The following is a 21,353-nucleotide window of genomic DNA, read 5'->3' on the forward strand; positions in this document are numbered from 1 at the left end:
ATATATTGATAATGGTAATGATTAGACTGTGGATCTTTATGCATTTATAGCAAAATTAAGTAGACCAAATTCAGAATTGGTGGAAAACGTGGTAATTTAAAAAATTGATGATGTCCATATATGATTCGTCCTCTATTAAAATCATTAAGGGAAGAAATAACATTCAGTTTGGTTTCTATTTTTTGCAATCGATGCAGACAGATTTTATTTTGCATAAAGATCCGCAGTCTAGTAACGATGTAACAAAATTGTTCACGTTAGCGTGTCCACGATTCTTCCATTAACTAAGGAAATATTGACATCTGGCGAACGGTTTCCGAAAAATGGCAGCGACAAACCCATGGGGATTCGGTGAAGTGGTAGAGACGATGAGTCACGCGACCTAGGGTGGATTCTTTTCATTGGGAATAGACATTGAATGGTGTATTGTCCAGCCCCAGGATCTCTATCGCGATGTTGTTTTTGTTTTGAATGAAATTCAATGGGCCGAGTTTTCAAAGCCAAGTAGTTTTGTTTACGATTTGTGCAGGATGGAAATATTCAAAGTGGTTCACTAATAACCATGAGGATTAATGGAATTTAAATTCACGTAAGAGCTCATGTTTTTCTGCTAAAGAATGAAAGTATTGTATCTGTCAGACTCGACACAATCGAATGATAAAAGAGTTCATTCTCCTCTCACAAAGAGTAATCCAGGAAATCGAATTCTACGACAGGAGAGCATGAAAACTAGCTTTTCCCGTCAATAAAATGCGAAAGACACCGCTCCGGTCTACTAAAAAATGAACGAATCGCATTTCTGGAAGGTAAAACCACGAGCGAATTCCTTCGAATAAATAATGAAAGGTGCCATTGTTCCTTTAAAAAACAAAAGCTGTCTGCGCGTGCCAGAGCTACGAGAAAAATGTAAGCACCATTTCATTTCAAAGGTAAACGAATCATTCTAAAGACCGTAAAAATCAGAGCAACAAACAGAGGAATCCTTTTGTTCCGCGCACAGAACAGCATAGCCTCCGCTTGATCAAAAACTCAAAGACGTTATAAAAGAACCTACCCTCTAAAAAATTGGAAAATCTTACTTAGACTCTACACGCGACATTCAACAAACAGGATTGTAAAAACCTCTTACTGTCCGGGACGCGAAATCTCTCATTCAACCCCATCGACTCCGGTACACCCCATTCTCCCGGCATTGGTCCCAAAATCATTCAGTCAGAAAAATCTCTAAACAGAGCCCTCCCGGTTCAAATGACCAATCCTGGATCTTTGGCCCGAGGCACATTGTTTCAAGGGACCCGATTATTGCTCCCTCATTTCGGTTCCGGCTCGAGCATCGTCCTCCAAAGTACCAGAAACAATGAATCTCCCTCCCGCATCCCATCTCCGTGATTCCGCAGCTGCATCTTCTTCCTGGAAGCCGGAAGATCATCCGCAATCGAGGAGGATATCTTTTACCGGGCCCGGGGAAACACGGAAAAAAGGAGAACCGAGGAATGTTACGATAATCGAGCAGCCTGGCGAGCGAATTTTCTTCGAAAGGAAACAGACCGTCCGGTCCTTAAACTTATTCCCCGGACGAGTCATTTAACCCTCGACGGCTTCTTCATCCCTCCCCCAACCGCCCCCGCACCGTTCCTTAATCTCTTCAGAGCCGCTCTCGCAGTGTACAGCGCTCTGAAACGCTTTTCATCCATTCCAATTCACCCGCGTTTTCTACAAATTTATAACGAGACCGGTCTCTCTTTCTCTCTCTCTCAAGCTTTTCCTCGCTCCGGATCTCGCTGCGGCTCTCCACCACCCCCTACACCGGTATTTATTCTTGTCTCCGCGGCCGTTTCCGCTCGTTAATTTTTTTCGTTACACTTAATTAGTAAGCGATTTCAGTAACGAACGACCGACCCCTGTCACCAACACCGGCGAGCTTCGTTCCCGGACAATTATAATTGAAACGTTTACAAGCGTCACGTAACTTTTATCGTGTATTCTCTGTTTCTCTTTATTTCTCGTTGTGGTCGGCTGCACACGCGTTTCGCGGGGAGTACGTGGACCTGCGTACGTGAAACAGCAAAATTTGATCGGAATAAGTGGAGGTTTTCTTAGAAATTTTGTATAGAATTTAGAAATATTATTAAATTAATATGAAAATTTATGTATCTACTATTATTTGAGGGAGTAATATTATTTATAGAAATTTTGTATAGAATTTAGAAATATTATTAAGTTGATATAACAATTTATGTATCTAATATTATTTGAGGGAGTAATATTATTTATAGAAATTTTGTATAGAATTTAGAAATATTATTAAGTTAATATAACAATTTATGTATCTAATATTATTTGAGGGAGTAATATTATTTATAGAAATTTTGTATAGAATTTAGAAATATTATTAAGTTATATAATATAACAATTTATGTATCTAATATTATTTGAGGGAGTAATATTATTTATAGAAATTTTGTATACAATTTAGAAATATTAAATTAATATGAAAATAAATAATTATATATAATAATTATATGTATATATGTGATCGGAATAAGTGGTGCCGATTTTTAGGTAGCAAGAAAAACTTTTCCAATATGCGAAACTTGCAGAATTGACTTTCGCCCACGAAAAACGGGATTCCAGCCGAAGTAATTTCGATTGGCTTGTTATTTGTAGCAAATATAGATCAGCGAGAAATTGATCGTTCGCGCGAAGGCGATCGGCAATAATTGGTAGCGGCGGTAGTGGGTTAATTTATTGATTGTCGGTTTTCCGTGTTTGGAGAGTTTAATGCGATGTTTCTGATTGGGGCAGAATATGTAAACACCGGTGTCGTGCTTGTTTTAATTGGTTTGTAAATGAGAACGGTGGATCACATCGGTAGAACGGAAACCGTTGGTGAAGGAAATCTTGATGGCTGGCATAAACTGAATGGGATTCGTTTTAACCTTTGCGCCTAGCGCCGCCGCATACATAATCCTCTAGCGTTTCGTTTACAGTCGTTTTAACAGCAACGACTGAATAATGCGCGGCTCCCAATCGATTCGGTCGCGATTACACTGCCGGAAATTATATGCATTTATGACGTATAGAAATGTTCAGGAGAATTTATGAAACACTGGATTCAATCAAACGCGACGGCGCGCTGGCTCAATTTAGATTTTATTTACCGGGAGCATCGACGAATCCCATCCCACTCGCATTCATCTCATTTATGAAAATGCAACTTTGCATAAACGTTCGCGAGTCTAGTGATCCAGCGAAGCTCGGTGTTTTCTTTCATAAAAATCCTTTTTTTCTCCAATCCCTATTCAGGGATCCGTATTCGCATTAAATTCGTATTTGCCTGGTTTTCGGCGGACAATTTGTATTCAACGTTATTCAAAATGGCGCGCATCGGTTTCGCTCTCGTGTTTATCTCAATTTTTCCGAGTTTACACGCAACTTCACCGAGTCTTCGAATTGTTTAATCCCCTGCGATTGTTGCGAGTCTCTTCACCGGAAATGTTTGAACAAGTAGATGCTGCAGTTTCGTGCACGGCATTTCGGGTTTACGATTGCGAAGTACAAACAACGCGACGTAGACTTCACGGAACATTCGGCGCATCAAAAATTTACGTGCATTTTACGCACCTGCAAAAAGGCACTCGCATTTTACGATGTTCTACAGCGAGTTAGCCGACGTTCCTTCGTTTCATTCGCGACATCGCGAATTTCAAACGTCTCTGATTGCAGAAAGCGCGGCTTTTCGGCCCGAAGTTACCGAAAACGAAGCACTCCCGCCGCACGGGCTCTTGAAACACGTGTTCCGCACGGTCCACGGGAATTCGCGATGGGAAATGTTAACGAATTCACTTTGAAATCATCGTGAAACTGTCGTAAATGGATTTCAGGCTCCACGGTTACTATCTACACGAGGAAATCGCTGTGGGAACGTGCTCTGTGCAGAAATACTCAACCTCGCAGACTAGAAAATGATCTTTACGACGAAGTGAACTGCGAATCGAATTGTAAATACAATATTAAAAACAAACGTAGACTTTAAATAGCAAAGACTGATGCGGTACAATACATTCAGCTGAACAGAGGATTCTTTCACGATGAAAATAGAATGAAAGCACTATTGATTTTTATTACCAAACACGTTTCGGTAGCAAATAACCTCTGCCTCGAATATTAATTGGACTGCGGATGTTTATGCAAAATAAAAAATGTCTGCGTTGATTGCAGGACATAGGAGCCAAATAAAAATTGTTATCAAGCTTGATTTTGTTATTCAGCTGAAACTAATACACTGATGTCCTTAAATCTTTTTAATATGTCCACTGCTTTAAACTGTACGTACCCATTTTTGTCGCAAATACATAAAATCCGCAGTCTAATAATAATGTTCGAAAAAACGCAGTAAAAAAGCAAAAATGGGTGGGACAATATTCTAGGATTATTTCTGCAACTGTTTCTTATTTTTTCTTCATCGGGTTACACCAGCGTTTGCAACAGTTACTGTCAAGAACAGGAAACAGATAAATGTCGCGACTGCAGGACATAACACCAAAGCCATAACCGCGTCGGTCATAAAACAGGAAGACACAAGCAGGATATGTTCGAACCGTGAAGAGGCTCTAAGGTGCCATAACTCCGCAATCTAAATTTCCGATCCGACATTAATAGCTCTCTGTCCTACGAGTTTTGTATACAAACTTTCATCAAAAACAACGCTTCCGCTTGCCAGCCAATCCATCATGCCCGACGGCAACCTCTTCGCAGCCTCTCGAGTCCCTATGGTTTACGATCCATCAAAACATCGAGCAATTTCAGCCGGAAAATCGGATCCGAGCGCCGCGCCGAACCATTCTTCGTGCTTGCGCGTTGGCTTCGAGGGGGCTTACAGATCGAATAGACACCTCCCGAAAAAAGAGCGGAACAAAAATGGGGTAGGGTTGGAAAAACGAAAAAAAAACGAGGAAAGAGTTTGGTCGGGGCGGAGGGGCGGGAGGGGGGGGCCGATTAAATCGAGACGATAGCCAGGCGCGCGTTTCCCCGGTCGAATGGGAACAGACCGAGCCTTTCTCATTTCTCGCGCATACGATTTTTTTTCAGATCCAGCCGACGAGCAAAAAGGAAAAAGCGGGCGGCCCCGATACAGAATTAATAATGCCGAGGGGTAGGAGCGGTGCGGAGCATCGGCTGAACTTTACGTGAGTATGCGAGCAGCATCACCGGAGCCCGGGTCACGACCCGACGACCCAACGTGTCCGATATCTGGGCCACACTTGAATTTTAATCCGCGCTGCAATTGCCGCCGCGGTCGATTAGCTCCTTCAGCGTGTGCTCACCAACCCCCTCCCCTCTCTCTCTCTCTCTCTTTCTCTCTTCATCCCCTTCCTCGCTATCTCACCGTTTCTGTCTCGGTTGCTCCAACTCTCTTTCGCCCGACGAGTTTACCGAGCTTTAACTTTTGCCCCCTTGCTGTCCCACTTGCTCCCTGTCACTCTCTTCTAGCTTTCTCTCTCTCTCCCTCTCCCTCGGTCTCTTTTTCCGGTGGCAGCGTGCCGGGACAACACCGCTCGCGCTCGCCTCCGACCTCCTCCGGTGAAAACGATACCCGAAACTCTACAGCGAATTTTATTGGACACCGCGCGATCAATACTTTCACGCCCCGAGCGATTGTCGCGGGCCAATTGAAACCAAATTCTTTCACCAACGTCTCGACCGCACGCGTTTTCTACGGTTCCCTGTGGCTTGACCCTGCTCCGCAGCGTTGAAATCGCCGGCGTTACGAGCGTCATCGTCGGCGATCCCGATTTCCTGAAACAGGACGTCCGATCGGCATTCGAACATTCCACGCTGAATCGTTTCTGCTCGGCTTCTAGAGAAATTGTTTATCATGTAATTGTGCTTCTCATAACGTGTACTACTTAATCCATTAAACGAAATTGAAAGTAATTCACAGATAAACACGTTCATGTTCTACATCGGAACTGAAAAAATGTACAATTTTTGCAAAGTTTACTAATAGACGAGTACTTTCCAATTGAATGCAAAGCAACGATTTTCACCGAGTAACAAAGAATGACACACACGAGGTTCTTGCCGATGATCGTCTCGACCGCGAAGTACGTCGCTGATTGGTGGACCGTCATTATCCCAGATACGGAACTGTCGACACAGTTGATTCTTGTCGGCCGAGTCATCGAGAACGTCACTCACGCGGCACAAGAGGTCCTCGATGGAAGAACAACCAGGGTACATATCACGATTGTTCTGTCGATACTGATTACACCCGCCGGAAAATTAGTGTCGAGCGGATTCCAGTAACTCGAACCTCACCCTCTCTCTCTCTCCCTCTCTCTCTCACTCCTACCCCTCGTTGTGTTCCTCAGGTTCCACCACGATCTCCTTGTCTGCGAAACACGCGCGCAATTACCAGCCCGTCCTTGTCACCCTGTTAATTAACGATTCTCCTTTAGCGCGAGCATCGACAATGCCTTTAAACTTCCCAAGGAAATTACAGTCGCCTCGGGGAGGAATCTCGCGCAACCCCCATCGGATCGTAATCCTATCGTCGCTCTCGCGGCAACAATAAGACAATCGGCTTGTCCAGGAAATGATGAAGTTGCTCTGCAAGGGTGGTCACTCCCCTTAACATTGCACAATTCACTCTTCCATATGCTAATTTCGTGTATTCGTTCCGGAAAACTTCGCCGTACTGTAAATGTCGCTTCAACCCTTGCGCATTGATTAAACTTTCCTTTTTACCTAAACAGAAAGAAACAAAAACAGAAAGAAATTGGTAAAGGAAACAATCATATGTCATAATACGTCCTAACTTCCTATGACCTTATCTTGGAGCAATTAGTGTAATTGCACTTGTTGGATTATCAATATGTTACCAGCACAATAAACTTATTGTTCGTTGTCATTTTGTCGAAAACGAATCAACGATCTCAGAGTCGTATTAATAAACAGAGATTACGAAGTATCGACGAAACGATCTCATTGTCAGAATCATTTCTAAACAGAGATTTCGAAGTACATATCCCATTTAATACTTTGTTTCAAGAGCCGGACTGTGGGGCCTAACCTAAACAGTCTGGAGATACGAGGGGACCCTAGTTTCCTTTCGGGGTTCCAACGGTTTTCCTCTCAGCGTTAGTCGAAGCTAAGATTTCGATTAGCAAAGAGCTTCCTCCCGCGCCGTGAAATAAGGAATCGTTTTATCTCAAAAGTACCAGTGTTCATTCATTAACACCCATATCCAATAGCACTTTGTTGCATCTCGAATAGGTTTGTAGAAAATTATTTTTGCGCTGCCTAATTGTAGCGTTTTACTTTGTTGTTTCAATTTCTCGTGGGAAGAGGGTAGCGAAACTGGTATCGTACTTTACTTGGCGTCGAGTTTCGCAAACAGAGAACGTCGCGCGACGTAACAAATATTTACTCGAGTCGTACGTAACTAATAGGGTCATCGAATTAAGAAACTGGAGGAAGTTTGAGAGAATAGAATAGAGAAGCTGAACCTATTTTCACACTGACTCGTCTGTCAAGCTTCTACGGGGATAATTAAAAATAAATTTTACTCTCGGGTTCATTAATTGATTATATTTACATATCGCAGGTAATAGTAATTTTATTTATATTATTAAGTCTATTTGAACTGTGACGCCTAAAAATAAAGAGGACGTGGGCGTCACCGGGTGAAAATTATCATTTCCGGTTTGGAGACTCCAGTTCATATCGGACAGATTGATCAATTTAAGTATATCGGTTTTCCGATACGTAAAGAGATTCAACTTCAATATTTCTTTATAAAATCAATATGCACATCTCATTACACGATATTTTGGAAATCATATATCGTATTTAGAATACTATTTTCCTTTAATTTGCAATATTTACGTCGACACGAGTCACTGCGATTGATTACCTCGATTTCCGCACGCGTTTCCGCTCCCGTTCGGTGCAACGAGCGAGGCTCCACTGCAAATAAATCGAGATGCTCGGGTGGTGGCGCGACCATAAGTTTTCCAACGATACCCCCATCCTTCTTGAAAACAATGGAACAGAAGCGACGATGCTTATGCAGTTCGACGCGACACAACCCCCGGTGGTCGCTCGCAGCGCAGTATAATTAGAACCGCGGCGTTGTTGCGAGGCGGTGCAAAATAAAAGAGAAAGAAAGGATGAACAAGATGCTTGGCGTTACCGTCGAGGTGATTACAGTTACAGGGGATCACAGAGTTATCCCAGCCGAGGACAAAAGTGAAGCCGCAACGATGGGGGTGTACGTGATAGGGGTGGTCGGCGTGATCGTGTTTTATCTGGCTGTGCTGGGTGTCGGCATTTGGGCGGCCGCTGTCAAGAAGAAAAAGGCACGACAAGGCCAGGATGCCATGATGCTGGCGAATCGCGGCCTCGGCCCGCTTCTTGGTATCTTCACCCTAATTGGTGAGTCAAAGAGTAACCCCCTTTTCCTCCCTCTATCTCTATTTCTCTGTTATATGCGCACCCTTTGATCTTTTTCTTCGCTCCAGCACGCCAATAACCGGCAAAACTTTCCGCCATTCTCATCCAAGCCGATCGCGAAAATGTTTTTCGTTTTATTCGATATTCCCCGCAAACCATTCCTCGCGTTGTTGCTACATCAGTGCACGGTTTAACCCTTTGCCGTAACATTTCCTTTACAGTTACGGCGATTAAAACGCCTTTATATTTAGAAATGTTGTGGAAGAGAAAACAAGATTTATATCTTTTGTATGGCTACATTTATTTTAATGCTTAAACATTGATTATGAACGAATGTTATTTCATATTTGTTGAACTTTGTTAATTCACGCCAGTTAACACTAGACCGAGCCCGTCGAAATTACGGATTTCAGATTTCGTTCCTTTAGAATTCGCGAAGTTCGAGAAATCGTTTTAGCATGCTTCTTTGTTCGAGTACACGTTTTCGATCACTCCTACATACCCATCCCCCCACGTTGCTATTTTTTCCTTTTCGATTGTGACGCACTCGCGGCCAGCATTGTTCCGCCATTCGAAAGCCGGTCATTCTGAACGCACAAAGAACGCCAGCCGAGCGTGGCGCGCCCCGTTTGATGAAACTTTCCACGGAGTTCGCGAAAATGCTCGTCGCTTATATTTTTTTTTTTTAGCGACCCATATTCGTGTTAAGGGGGCGAAAGACCACCCTCCCGGAGAGCGGAGGCATTTAAATGCGTAACTCGTGAAGCTGAGGGGACGGACGTGAGAATGGTGAATACAAAAGTTTCGCGGCCTCGCCTCGTGTCGGGGAATAGTCCGACGTAAACAGAATTTCGGGGGAGGCGAAGATGGCGTCACTTCTGGCTTGCTTTGTATCGGTGGTTTATGGAGAGAGCAATTCGGAAAGTGTGTGTGTGACGTGGAAAAAGTAGACTACATTGACGAGTACGTTGTAGCTTTTTATGGAAAATACAAAATTACACTGTCCAACAAATTTCAACTATTTTTATGTTTCCAATATACTGTTGGGTGGATCTTATCAAGTTTTTCGCGATGATTCCGAATCTGCCCTTAATTTTTCTCCTACACGCACAATTTTTGAGAAACATGACTCCTGTATGTACGCCTGTTCTAGTGGTAATATCTTTTATAGTTCTCAAGATAAAAGTCTGCTCTATCGCGTGGTATAATTCGATTTTCCGCTGGACCCTTACTTTTTTATATAAATTGAAAAATATCCCCAAAAATTGGTGCAAAACTGGTGTCTCTCTGTCTTTAATGCTTGTTTAAACATGTTTAAACAATCATAATGTATTAGTATTGGGTATCACTGGATTCGGGAAAGTCTGTAGAATCTTTTTGCGTAAAGAACAATTCAATATCTTTTATAAGAACACCACAATATTTGTTTAAAGTTGAAACATATGTTTTTTCCAAAGTCATGTTTCTCAAAAACTGTACGTATAGGAGAAAAATTAAGGACAGATTCGGAATCAGCGCAAAAAACTCTATAAGTACCAACCAACAGTAATTGTGGAACAAATTTGGTGTTGGACAGTGTTATCTGCATGAATTAGAAGAAACGCGTATTGATTATCAGAGCTGGGCATTTCTGAAATAACATTATTTGAAATATCATGTTATTTGAATCTGTATAATTATTCCCATGCCTGTGCTCGTTTCTGGAATAACGTTACTTGGAATATGATTTTAAATATAATACGTTATTATATTTAGTAATTATTTGAAATAATTATTTCAGATAATTATATTTGTTCATAGCTATTGAATTACTTATTCGCTCTTCGTTCTTATACAATACAAGTCGATATAATCTTGTGCTTTCTGAATAAACGATCCACAAAAGCTATTGTATTATGATTGATTAAGGTAGACCAGATTCTGTTTGCGTGAGAGACTCGGTCCGACAATCGTGATCGATAAGAAGACGAAGGGTCTCGAGCAAAGAATATTGAAAAGCGCGGCGCGGTTATTATTGAAGTAATAAAGAGACTGAAACACAGAGGGTATCGGGAGGAACAGGGCGAGTATTATTGAAAAAGTAAAGGGATTCAAGCAGAGGATATTGAAACGAGCAGAAAAGTAAACTACTTACGAAACCCCATCAGGAATGAATTAAAAATCTCATTATAGAGGTCGAGAGCTACTCGCAGCCCTTCGGCGAAAGAGAATTTAAGAATTATACCCTGATAATCCTTATTAGGTAAACCCGCGGTCAGGTTTATTTGTTACATCAGGCCCTTGGTAGATATCCCGAGTAGAATTTCGAAATTATATTCGGATAATCCCTTAAATTGGACGATTCATGTTCGGAAGAGGGTTCTCCTTACGTAGATTAGGAAACCTCAAGCTTGAGAAGGAACGAGTTGCTCTCTTAGAACAGTATCCCGATAATTCTAACTTCCTCCGTTAGATTCGCATTAGGCTGAAATCCTTGCTGAGGAGCTTGAATTATTTAAGTCGATTAGAGCGGGTAGATATTACCATAACAGTCGTATGGAAATGCTTATTCATTCGTTTGCTCCGGTTCGGCTCGGTTGTTAACTGAAAGGCAATTTCACTCGCTGATTTATTATTTACTACAATTCATCTGTTCATTCTTAGTCAAGTACATTTCCTATAATTTTAGTAAAAGTTCTATGGAAGTAATCAGCGGCAAAAATATAAAATTACGGAGGAATGATACTGTAGCAGTGACTAGTAAATAAAATAGAAGAGATCGTAGAACGGTAGGCGGAAGAAACATTCGTTCGCAAATCCAGTGGGCGTGGAGAGAATAAATAGGATCGAAAGGGAACGGCGATCGGTGAACGTCGAGAGAAGCGTGTCGAGCGAAACAAACCGTGAGTCGAGCGATTAAGTTAGGCGACCCGTTGACGATCGCGCTGGAAAAGAGGAACGGTTTCCAGGCTGACGAAGAAAATCCGTGGGAACCAGTTTTTCCGGCGTCCTCCTATTCTGGTGCACACGCGAGTTTTATCGGGGACAGGCAGTGGGACACCAGGGAAATCCCGCTTTGTCGCCCCGTCAATTGCATTTCTCGCTCGACCGTTCTTCTCTCCCCGAGCATTTATTCCTGCTCTCTCTCTCTCTCTCTCTCTCTGTTGTTTTTTTTCTTGCTTTTTTCTCTACCGGTTTTTCTTGTTGTTTGTTTTTATTCACATTTTCTCTCTCTCCTCTCGGTGTTCCGTTCCGTTTACCCGTCCCGCTTACAAGCACTGCGTTCCGCTCGACTCAATTCATCTTGCGATTCATCCGCGCTCTATTTCTGCGGTGGAAAATCATTTTTCCGTCCGTCCATTACCTTAATGAACGCTCTGCCGGGAAAAACGCCGCGGCCATAATTATCTTCTATTCTAACGCGGTGCCGCGGCGCGCCGCCTCGTGCCCGAATGAATGGCAGGACCGATGGAAGGAACGAGAGTGAACCTCGATGAACGCGTTCACCCGACGTTCACTCGCGATTCACCACGGTCAACGTGCTCTCGCTTTTCTCCGATCTTGAGGAATACGCGTGTGCTTCAGCTTCTCAGATTTTTCCCTCTTTCGCCACTCTTCAAGAGATTCACTTGGCGACTTCCGCTTTCCAGTTTAACCTCCGCTTTGTGACTTCCGGTTTGACTTGCAACGATCATTTCGAGCGGAATTTAATAAACGCGAATGCCTTTGATCTCGTCTTCACTTTAAATATTATACGTGTACATTGAACAGAAGTTTTCTTGCTTTTCGAGTGAATTATTCATGACAATGTACCGCGAAGTCACCAGCGAGATATCTGTAGTGATTGTGCAATTGAATATGAAGCAGGTTCAATCTTTGATTAAATGTTTCGCATTGATTGTGGGAAGCATGAATAAGATAAAAATTGATCTCATCCCATAACGACTTTGTTATATTGAAAGCAACAATGCAACACTCTTGAATTTTTTAAATCTTTTGCTATTTTATATTTCGCCCAACCCAATTTCTTCAGTAATGCATTCAGATCCGCAGTCTAGTGATGACTCAGATGAGTCTCCACTAAAAATTGCTGTACCATTATTCAAAGCATTGTCTACATGATTAAATATGTTGGTATCTAATCAATTACTGAACATTTAAGTATCGAACGAGGTATTATTCCAGGTTGAAAGAAATGTTTCATTTTCAAGTTAAAATAGCTCCGACTGCAAAGGGTTAATATTCACGAAACGTTTGCATTAAGAAAACGAGTAGATGAAAGACAAAGTGCATGTGTCCACGTTGATTGAGTCGATCTTTTTGGAGGACAGCTTTCGGAGATGAATAGCACAGTGTGTGCTCGTGTAATTACGAACAATGGGCAGCCCCTTGCTTGCCGGTAATTCACCTGCAGCTTTTACAGATCATCGGTTCTCCCGGCCGGCGTAACATTTTCCCGCGAAAGAGCGATTATCACGCTCGACCGATGGACTAATTGTGAAAAACCTGTTTTCTGCTTTCCATGGTAAGCCACGTGGGTCGGCGGCGCCTACGTGAACGGGACCGCGGAAGCCATGTTCACCAGAGGACTGGCCTGGTGTCAAGTGCCCTTCGGCTACAGCCTCAGCCTGCTGTTCGGTATGACATTTATAAATAAATAACAATACAAGCTAAAAGCGTTCCGCTAGATAAATATGAAAATGATAGAGTTTGTTTAACACTCGCGACCTTCCTGTCCATGACAGTGGCGCGCTATTCACCGACAACGGTATCGATTTAACCCGGTCCTTTGCTTCTCCATTTATTTTAATTGCCTTACCTTAGTTCGAACATATCTGGACAAACCGCCACCGTTTTACTTTATTTTTAGTCCGTACTTGATTCGCTATTCCTGACATTTCTACGAACTTCATGGTAACGCCGTTTTGGCATGCGATCGACAATTGTAACATTATCACTGGAGTTCTTTCTTCATTTTGAGTAGATATTGCAATTTTAATATCAATCAATGCAGAGGTCTCTCTGAACACTGCTTCATCAAATAAGTATGTGGTTTTTAGTCTGGTTCAATTTTGACTCGTCGCGATTAATTTCTGGCGAATTGATTAAATGAATAAGTAGATTGATATGTATGAAAAGATTGATAAACAAAGCGGCAAAATAGAAACACACGGAACGAAGTGAAAAATAAGAGTATTAATTACACAAAATCGCCCTTCAGGCCGAAGGCTTCCCTATCATTATCTCCGATAACGCGTATCATCGCCGAGTGTAACCTTAACCCTTTAACTACCACGCACGAAGGATGGACATGTGGGGGAGGTGACAAGGGGGTAGTTAGATCGATGGAGAAACACGGTCGCATTGGAAATTGCCAAGGCCGAGGACATCCGGCGTTAGGTAAATTTATCCTTAACACGTTCGCGTCGCACCTTTTTGTTTACCCGAGACTTTTTATTTTTCCGCACGGTAAAATAAAAGGTCTCCGCGAAGGCTGATCGAGAAACGATCAATTCGAATTCGTCGACGACGAAGACGTGTCTAGAACCAGCTGACGTAGTGTCTGCGAACGAAGGCGAGCGAATAATAGGATTCGAGATAGAAGCAGCGTGTCAACGATTTTATGAAGAGACTGCTTCCCTTACTGTCTCCCGTGTTCTCAGTCTCTCTTTACCTTTGGATCGCCCTCCGGATGCCATTTTCGTTCATTAGCACCAGCAATATCCAATTCAATGGTTATTCTTCAAATCTATTTTTGAAGTAGTAGTTTTTGTAGTATCCAGAAAAAGAGTAGTTTTATTCAATCGAGTACAAAGTTCGGGCGTAAAAACAGACTCTTCTTCTGAACACTAAATTTTTCAAATCTACTTTTGAAGTGCTTGTTTATAGCGTAAAAAGAAGTGTCGCATTCATTTTAAATTTATTTATTTTCTTGATCAGAGCGAGTCTAAAATCTGGACACAGTTCCAAACCGGTCGAAAAAGCTTTCGCACACGTCCTCGGAAGTCCCACTACTAGCAGAGTCGAGACACACTTCCCCCCCCCCCCCTGTCAAATAATTTTAAATTATTCAAATAATCGCGCACGATTCACAGAGTCCACTTATCCGCAGAGCAAACAGAAAGTTCCATGAATCATTCGATTACCGCACTCGGCGGGGTAGAGTAATTGGCATCGAGCCCTTTTACTAGCCACTGTCAGCCTCTGCCAAAAGCGAGGAGAGGATGGATGTCGTTCGCAGGACACGGATCCGGTCGAACTCCAATTAATGAAAGTTATACGCATTAGCAACAGAGAGAGAGTTTGCGTTACACTCGAAAATCGAATTAAAAGCGCGATCGAACGATCGAAATGATGATCCACCTACAGCCACCTCCCCTGAACAATCTAACAGAGTGGATGGTGTGATGAAGAGACATTGGCATTTATATGGGATGCGTTCGTCGCGGTGGTTATGGGGTTTTGTGGGCGTATGCTCGGCGAAAAAACATTCTTCACAATATTCTCCTAACAATTTATCGACACCTCTGTTGATTTATTAATCGTCTACTGACTGCACTGTATCGAGCAAATAATCAACAATTTTCTTTTCACTTTCTTTTCCATCCACTATTTAAATCGAGTATGGTGCCGTGGGAAAGTATCTGGGTTTGTGAAAAGGGATAATATTGTAAGGTGTATCAGAGGTCCTCGTTGTTACCGACAAATCTTTATAGATCCTTCCAACGTTGATTTTGGATGATAGGTGCTGTGCTGTTCGTGCGACCAATGAGGAAAGCCGAATACGTGACCATGCTGGATCCCTTTCAAGAAAGATATGGCGCCGGGTTCGGTGGTTTGCTGTTCTTACCTGCACTTTGTGGCGATTTGTTCTGGGGCGCTGCCGTCCTCAGGGCTCTTGGCACCTCGTTGGCAGTAGTCGCCGGGGTTGATCCTAACATCAGCGTCTGTGCATCTGCTCTTTTTGCAGTGATGTAAGTGTTGCATCGTCAGAATACATATGGCCAGGTTTTAAACCCTTTTCGAGAAGCAATACGAGGGCTTTGCAATCAAGGTCTACGATAGTGGGATTTGAATATGTACGTCTTCATTTATGAAGGTACACCATGTTCGGCGGATTATACTCGGTCGCATGCACGGACGCGTTGCAATTGATCTGCATCATAGTCGGCTTAGGAGTGGCTGCACCCTTCTCCGTCATGCACCCCGCAGTGTCCTTCGAGAAGAACTTAGCGTCCCGCGAATGGCTGGGAGAAATTAGGAACGAGGATCTGGGCGAGTGGGTGGACATGATGCTGTTGCTGATCTTCGGCGGAATTCCGTGGCAGGTACGAACGAATACAACAACAAATTATGCGAATCTTTAACAGAAAGCACAATTTTTCTTTCAACCATTCATTGTTTTTATTTATGAACGACCCTACATCTAAACACACTATTCTAAAAGTGCAAATTATGCAAATTCGTCTAGAAAAATTGCAAATTGCATAAACATCCGCAGTCTAGTGATCGCCCAACGTGAAAATTAATTGCTAATCGGCTTTCTTTCAGGGGTACTTTCAACGAATCTTAAGCATGAAAACCACCACAATGGCGACGACGCTGTCGATAGCGTCGATGTCCGGCTGCATGATTCTCGCTGTGCCATCGATGTTAATTGGCGTGGTGGCACGTGCTACAGACTGGTCGTTGGTCGATGGATTCAATAAAAGTTCGATGTCACACGACGGGATCGCGGCTCTGCCCCTGGTACTGCGGTACCTGACACCGCAGTGGGTCTCCTTTGTCGGTGAGCGAAATTTTTCCCACGTTCCTTCCATCATTCAAAACTTTCACGTACAATCCGAATGGTCCGAAAGAGCTAAAGTTTTAGTTGCACGCCACCTCGGTGGAAATCAAATTTCATTCGCGTAGACAGAGCAAAAAAACGATTCTTAAATATATTCCTGATGCATTCGTTCATCTTCGAATGAATTTAACAAAATTCTAGACCGTCGTTATTCTTTGAAAATCGATTTGTCGAGAATCTTTGAATGTTGCGAACAACCGAGGGTATGCAAGTGCGAATATTAAATTTTCCCGATCCACTGATTTATCTTTGAATTTCGAGGAACTCTCGAGAGTACAAGAACCTTGTTATTCCTAGTATTTCTATCGATGCAATGGAAATTTGTTCAATTTAATTGGAAAAGACCAAGAGCGAGAAAGAATGAATACTAAATTTTCCCGATGCATTGATTTCGTCTTGAATAAATTCAAGAGAACATTATTCACGACATGTTGATTTAATGGACGACTTTCATTGAAATCTAAAGCTCCAACAGCGTAAAATAATAAATACTAAATGTTCCCGACGCATAGATTGACTCCTGAATGTATTTAAATGAATTGGAGAGCACGAGAGAACATTATCCATAATATATTGTATTGATTTACTAAACTATTTTAATTCAATCCTGAAGCCCCGAGAACGTAAAACAATGAATACCACATTTCCCCGGTACATTGATTTTTATTTCTGAATTCATATAACAAATTCAAGATTACAAGAGGCTAATTATTCGTGCTGTACCGATTAATCGAACATTATCAAATTAAATTGGAAAGAATGAAAGAATACGTGCACTAGTGGAATCGTGATCGATAGAACAATTTCAAATGCGCTTCGTAAGAAGCAAGAGCTTTAAAGGACCAAATGTAACGAGATTTATGAGCACTCGAGATTGCTTTATTTCTTCGCTTTTCTACTTGGCAATCGATTACCAGGGTTGGGAGCGATCTCTGCAGCGGTGATGTCGTCAGCAGATTCCGCTATATTGGCTAGCAGTTCGATGTTCGCCAGAAACGTTTACAGACTGACTCTCAGACCGAAGGTAAGCACCAAAATGAACCACCATAAGGCGAAACTATTCTCCATATTATAGAAATGTCTCCCTTATTTTTCACAGCTGTCCAACTTTGAATGAACCACAGCCCAATCTCATATCGAAGCACAGACGTTTCGTCGACTTTATAATTTCCTAATACGATTTTACAAACATCCCGAATACTCCATCATTTACGAAAGAATATTTCAATACTTTCCAAACTTCTAAAACCATCTATTTCATCCGTTTCGCGAACTTGGTGCAATTTCAATGATTCTGTTCTTTGAGCCGCAATTTAATTAACTGGGTCACAAAAAAAACCCAAGATGTATTGTAGATAAAGATTGGGAGCCGTGGCTAATATTTCCTTTTTGTTCTCGGTAACATCTTTCAGGCGTCCGAGAGGGAGTTGAACTGGATACTGAGGATCGCGATGGTCGTGATCATGGTACTGTCAACCGCAATCGCCCTCACGGTGGACAGCGTTTATTATCTGTCGTGAGTAGAGAGCCGTTTTAATCAGCTTCTTTCGACTATCCCGGTTCGTTGCTCGAGCACAATTAAAAACAGGATGGGGGAGCGTAATTAACCAGGAGACGTTCCTTTCTAGGTACGTGTCCTCCGATCTTGTTTACGTGGTACTGTTCCCGCAATTGCTTGCCGTTGTTCATTGGCCATCTCTTGTCGACACTTATGGTTGCCTGGCTGGCTATTTCGTCGCCGTTGTGCTACGTCTTTGTGGTAAGCTCTTCGAAAAGCAATCATTTTTAGAAGTTGACCACACGATGTCAATGTTCTAACATTGTCGACAACATTTTTAAATTGGTTAGAGTTTCATAAAAAAAGGAACGATTAAAACCAAGAAGTTGTCACTGGATTATTATGCGGATCTTTATGCATGTATGGCCTTATAAAAATTTTCAAGAAAGGCTGGAATATAAAATTCGATAGAATTTTGTACAATTTTTCTTTGTTTCGGATTCACAAAGGCTGTTCCCATTAAAAATAAGATTTTATTTCATTCCACTCCCTTAAAATGAATAAACATCCGCAGTCTAATTATTATTGACGTTTCGGTCTCGAAGTTTCCGCGTGTATCGAAGCATCCGAGCGTCTTCTCTCTTGCGCGAAACGCTCTAGCAAGCGTTCTGGCACTTTGGGACGAGAGTGTGCGGTGGATAGTAATAGTTTGAACAGGCTGTATAATCGTTTAGCACTCCACATACGGTGGTTAACGTTGCGCTTGCATATTTAGGCGGCGAGAAGGGCTTAGGAGTGCCGGCGCTGATCGAGTACCCGTTCTACGACACGGAAACGCAGACACAGAAGTTTCCGTTCCGTACCGGCGTCATGTTGGCAGCCCTCTTCACTCAGCTCATCACGAGCTTCTTCACCAGAAATCTCCTCGGGAAGGGCTATTTCCCGCGTTGCTGCGACGTGCTCAGCGTTTACTCGCCTGGAAAATCGAAGGACCAGTCGGGGGTGGTGCAAAGCAGCTCCGGTGCTGCTTTAATGGACACTTCTTCCGTTAATGTGAGTCGCTTTTAAAACAAAACATCCTGCGAGCAAAGTGGTATGCCCGTTTTGCATATTCATCGGAACCGTCTCGAATATATATATCGCTGTATCGATGGATCGACACCGAAGTGTTTGAAATCTTTTTCCGCGACCGATTCATGAATAATTCCCAGCGATTCTTCTGTGTCGCGCCAGAGGGTCATCGAGGTTACATGATGGCACAAACGGGAGCCGATTCTCCATGTGCAAAAACACATCAAAAGCGCGGAATAGCGTTCCCGATCACCGATACTTGCTGCTTGAGGAATACGTTTTCACAGATTTAGTTTGTTTCTGCGTGTGGAGAATCGACTCCCATCGTCGTCGTAAACTACAGGGTGTCCCAAAATTCCTTCAACAGCCGGAAATGGGAGGTTCCTGAGATCATTTGCAACAACATTTTCCTTTGCAAAAATGTTATCCGCGGCTTTGTTTAGGAGTTATTAACGAAAAACACTGACCCAACTGTTACTGAGCCAACTGTCTATTGGCCGACTGTGCCACCTCGCGTCTAGTTCGCGCTCTGATTGGTCAGTGTTTTTCGTTAATAACTCCTAAACAAAGCCGCGGATAACATTTTTGCAAAGGAAAATGTTGCTGCAAATGATCTCAGGAACCTCCCATTTCCGGCTGTTGAAGGAATTTTGGGACACCCTGTATATTAACCCCTTGCCGTACCATTTTCTTTACAGTTACAGTGATTAGAACGTCTTTATCCTGAAAGTGTATATTTCTTGTATGGCTACAAGTATTCGAATGCTTAAATATTGATTACAAACGAATCACATTTTATTTCATCGAAAAAAGAAAGGCATAAAATTCACATTTGTTCGACCTTGTTCAAATCTCCACGACGAGTCTGATTCGTCAAAACACGGCAAGGGGTGATAGATTATCAATCGTCCAACTTCATCTTTGCTTTTCTCAAGACTTCTCATCAATCTTCAATCGTTCCGTTCTACTCGATGTTTTATCAGCAACCACCGCTTGTTCCGAGGCATCGGCCATCTTGAGTCGTGCCTGAATATATCAGTGATCAAGAACAGGAGCTAACTCTCGTCTTCCTGTCCTAGAAATCGACATCAGGAATGGATTCCTGCGACGGGCTTGGTACCGGAAGCTACGACGACGACAGAACGACCACAAACTCCGTGGAGGACATGACAGATCGTGGCGACAGTAGCACCATAGGGGGAGACTCTTACGACAAAGGGACTCCGAAAATAAACAACGTTGGGGCAGCGGTTCAAAAGGCGAACCAGAGTCTTCAGCATCTGCACACCTTGAGAAACTCGATACACCCTCGACCGATCCCCACGCCGACCCATTACACCCCCATGCAGACCAGCGATTTGTCCAGAGCTCAGATTTTAGGCGTGAGGAACTTACGCAGTTCCATCGGCCAGATGCTACCAGTAATCTCGACAGGAAATACTGTAGGTTTGGGAGGAATCCCCATGAATTGCACGGTGGCTCCTCCCATGACTCCAGGTCCCCATTACACCAGAGTGGTTGACACGTCCATGGTGAACGAGAAGGCGAGGGAGAACGAGAGAATTAGTATCGTGGAGAGGAGCAACGCAGAGTTCCAGAATGCTCCAGATAGCATGCTGACCACTATAGGGATGAAGAAGAACGTAAAAGGTGTGAAGCTAGTCGGCATGGAGGGTGGCACCTTGAGGAGACCGTCTTTGCAGGTGAGCGAGCAAGACGTCACCTCTTTGTAGTTGTAATTCGTTTTTCGTCCCCGTACCGCACAACTTGAAGACTCTAGTCTCGAGTTTCATTAAGAAACCTTATCAACGTTGCGTTCCAATCACGTTTTCTTTTTCTCAAGTTGTTGTTAACCTCTCATAGTTCTAATTTCCGTTTCGTATCTTTGATATTGTCATCGACGTAAGTATCTTTCGTATATTCGCCCACGTTAGAATAATATTTTTGTTGCGTATACTTTAAGTTATATATCCACCTTGTTGTTTTCACACCGTTTGATCAAATCACTTGAAATAAAGTTTTATTTACACGTTTTGTTTTGTCCTTGCCCAATCATCCAATTAGCACCCCGTTCCTAGAAGGTGGGAGGAGCTTGGTAGAGCTGTCCCCGCCTCTTCAACCGTTCGTATTTTGTTTCGTTGTTGAAATGGAGATTTGTTTGGTTTGTTGCTGGAATATTGGTTTAACGGGTTCGTAGGGCACGTTCTCACCGACACCGTCGGTGGAGCTTGTTCACATTTTGGATAGAAGACAGAGTAGTGGCTCTTACGGGCCGGGCTCTCTGTCTCCGGTTCCTATGGGGGTGGAGGCCTGCAAAACCCATGGAACGGCTCTGGAGGGACAAGGCGGCAACGAACACTGCAGAATCAAGAGGGGCATCGTCAGGCATCATAGGTATCTATAATAGACGCCCCGCTGTGTTCCTGTAGCTTTTTACTGCGGTGAAGACTCGATAAAGTGACCGCAACTCGGAAACGATCGACTACTTACCTGTGCGCC

General features: G+C 42.9%; 1 protein-coding gene across 3 annotated transcripts in view; it reads left to right on the forward strand.

The window, feature by feature from the left end:
• The window catches only part of LOC143207884 (high-affinity choline transporter 1), a 29,705-nt gene that overhangs the window by 1,211 nt on the left and 7,141 nt on the right, over nt 1-21,353 (forward strand). The window contains exons 2-14 of one of the 3 annotated variants that reach the window (XM_076421766.1): nt 5,092-5,189; nt 6,000-6,237; nt 8,215-8,439; nt 12,967-13,074; nt 15,182-15,410; nt 15,536-15,764; nt 15,988-16,225; nt 17,203-17,309; nt 17,698-17,801; nt 17,914-18,044; nt 18,559-18,836; nt 19,934-20,557; nt 21,052-21,247. In XM_076421766.1, coding sequence (XP_076277881.1) covers nt 8,268-8,439; nt 12,967-13,074; nt 15,182-15,410; nt 15,536-15,764; nt 15,988-16,225; nt 17,203-17,309; nt 17,698-17,801; nt 17,914-18,044; nt 18,559-18,836; nt 19,934-20,557; nt 21,052-21,247 — 2,416 coding nt within the window. In that variant the 5' untranslated portion in view covers nt 5,092-5,189; nt 6,000-6,237; nt 8,215-8,267. Of the gene's footprint in view, nt 1-5,091; nt 5,190-5,999; nt 6,238-8,214; nt 8,440-12,966; nt 13,075-15,181; nt 15,411-15,535; nt 15,765-15,987; nt 16,226-17,202; nt 17,310-17,697; nt 17,802-17,913; nt 18,045-18,558; nt 18,837-19,933; nt 20,558-21,051; nt 21,249-21,353 lie in introns of all 3 variants that reach the window. The other 2 variants (XM_076421767.1, XM_076421765.1) reach the window with 2 other exon arrangements.

This window comes from Lasioglossum baleicum, chromosome 4 (assembly GCF_051020765.1).
Source record: "Lasioglossum baleicum chromosome 4, iyLasBale1, whole genome shotgun sequence".
Classification (NCBI taxonomy): domain Eukaryota; kingdom Metazoa; phylum Arthropoda; class Insecta; order Hymenoptera; family Halictidae; genus Lasioglossum; species Lasioglossum baleicum.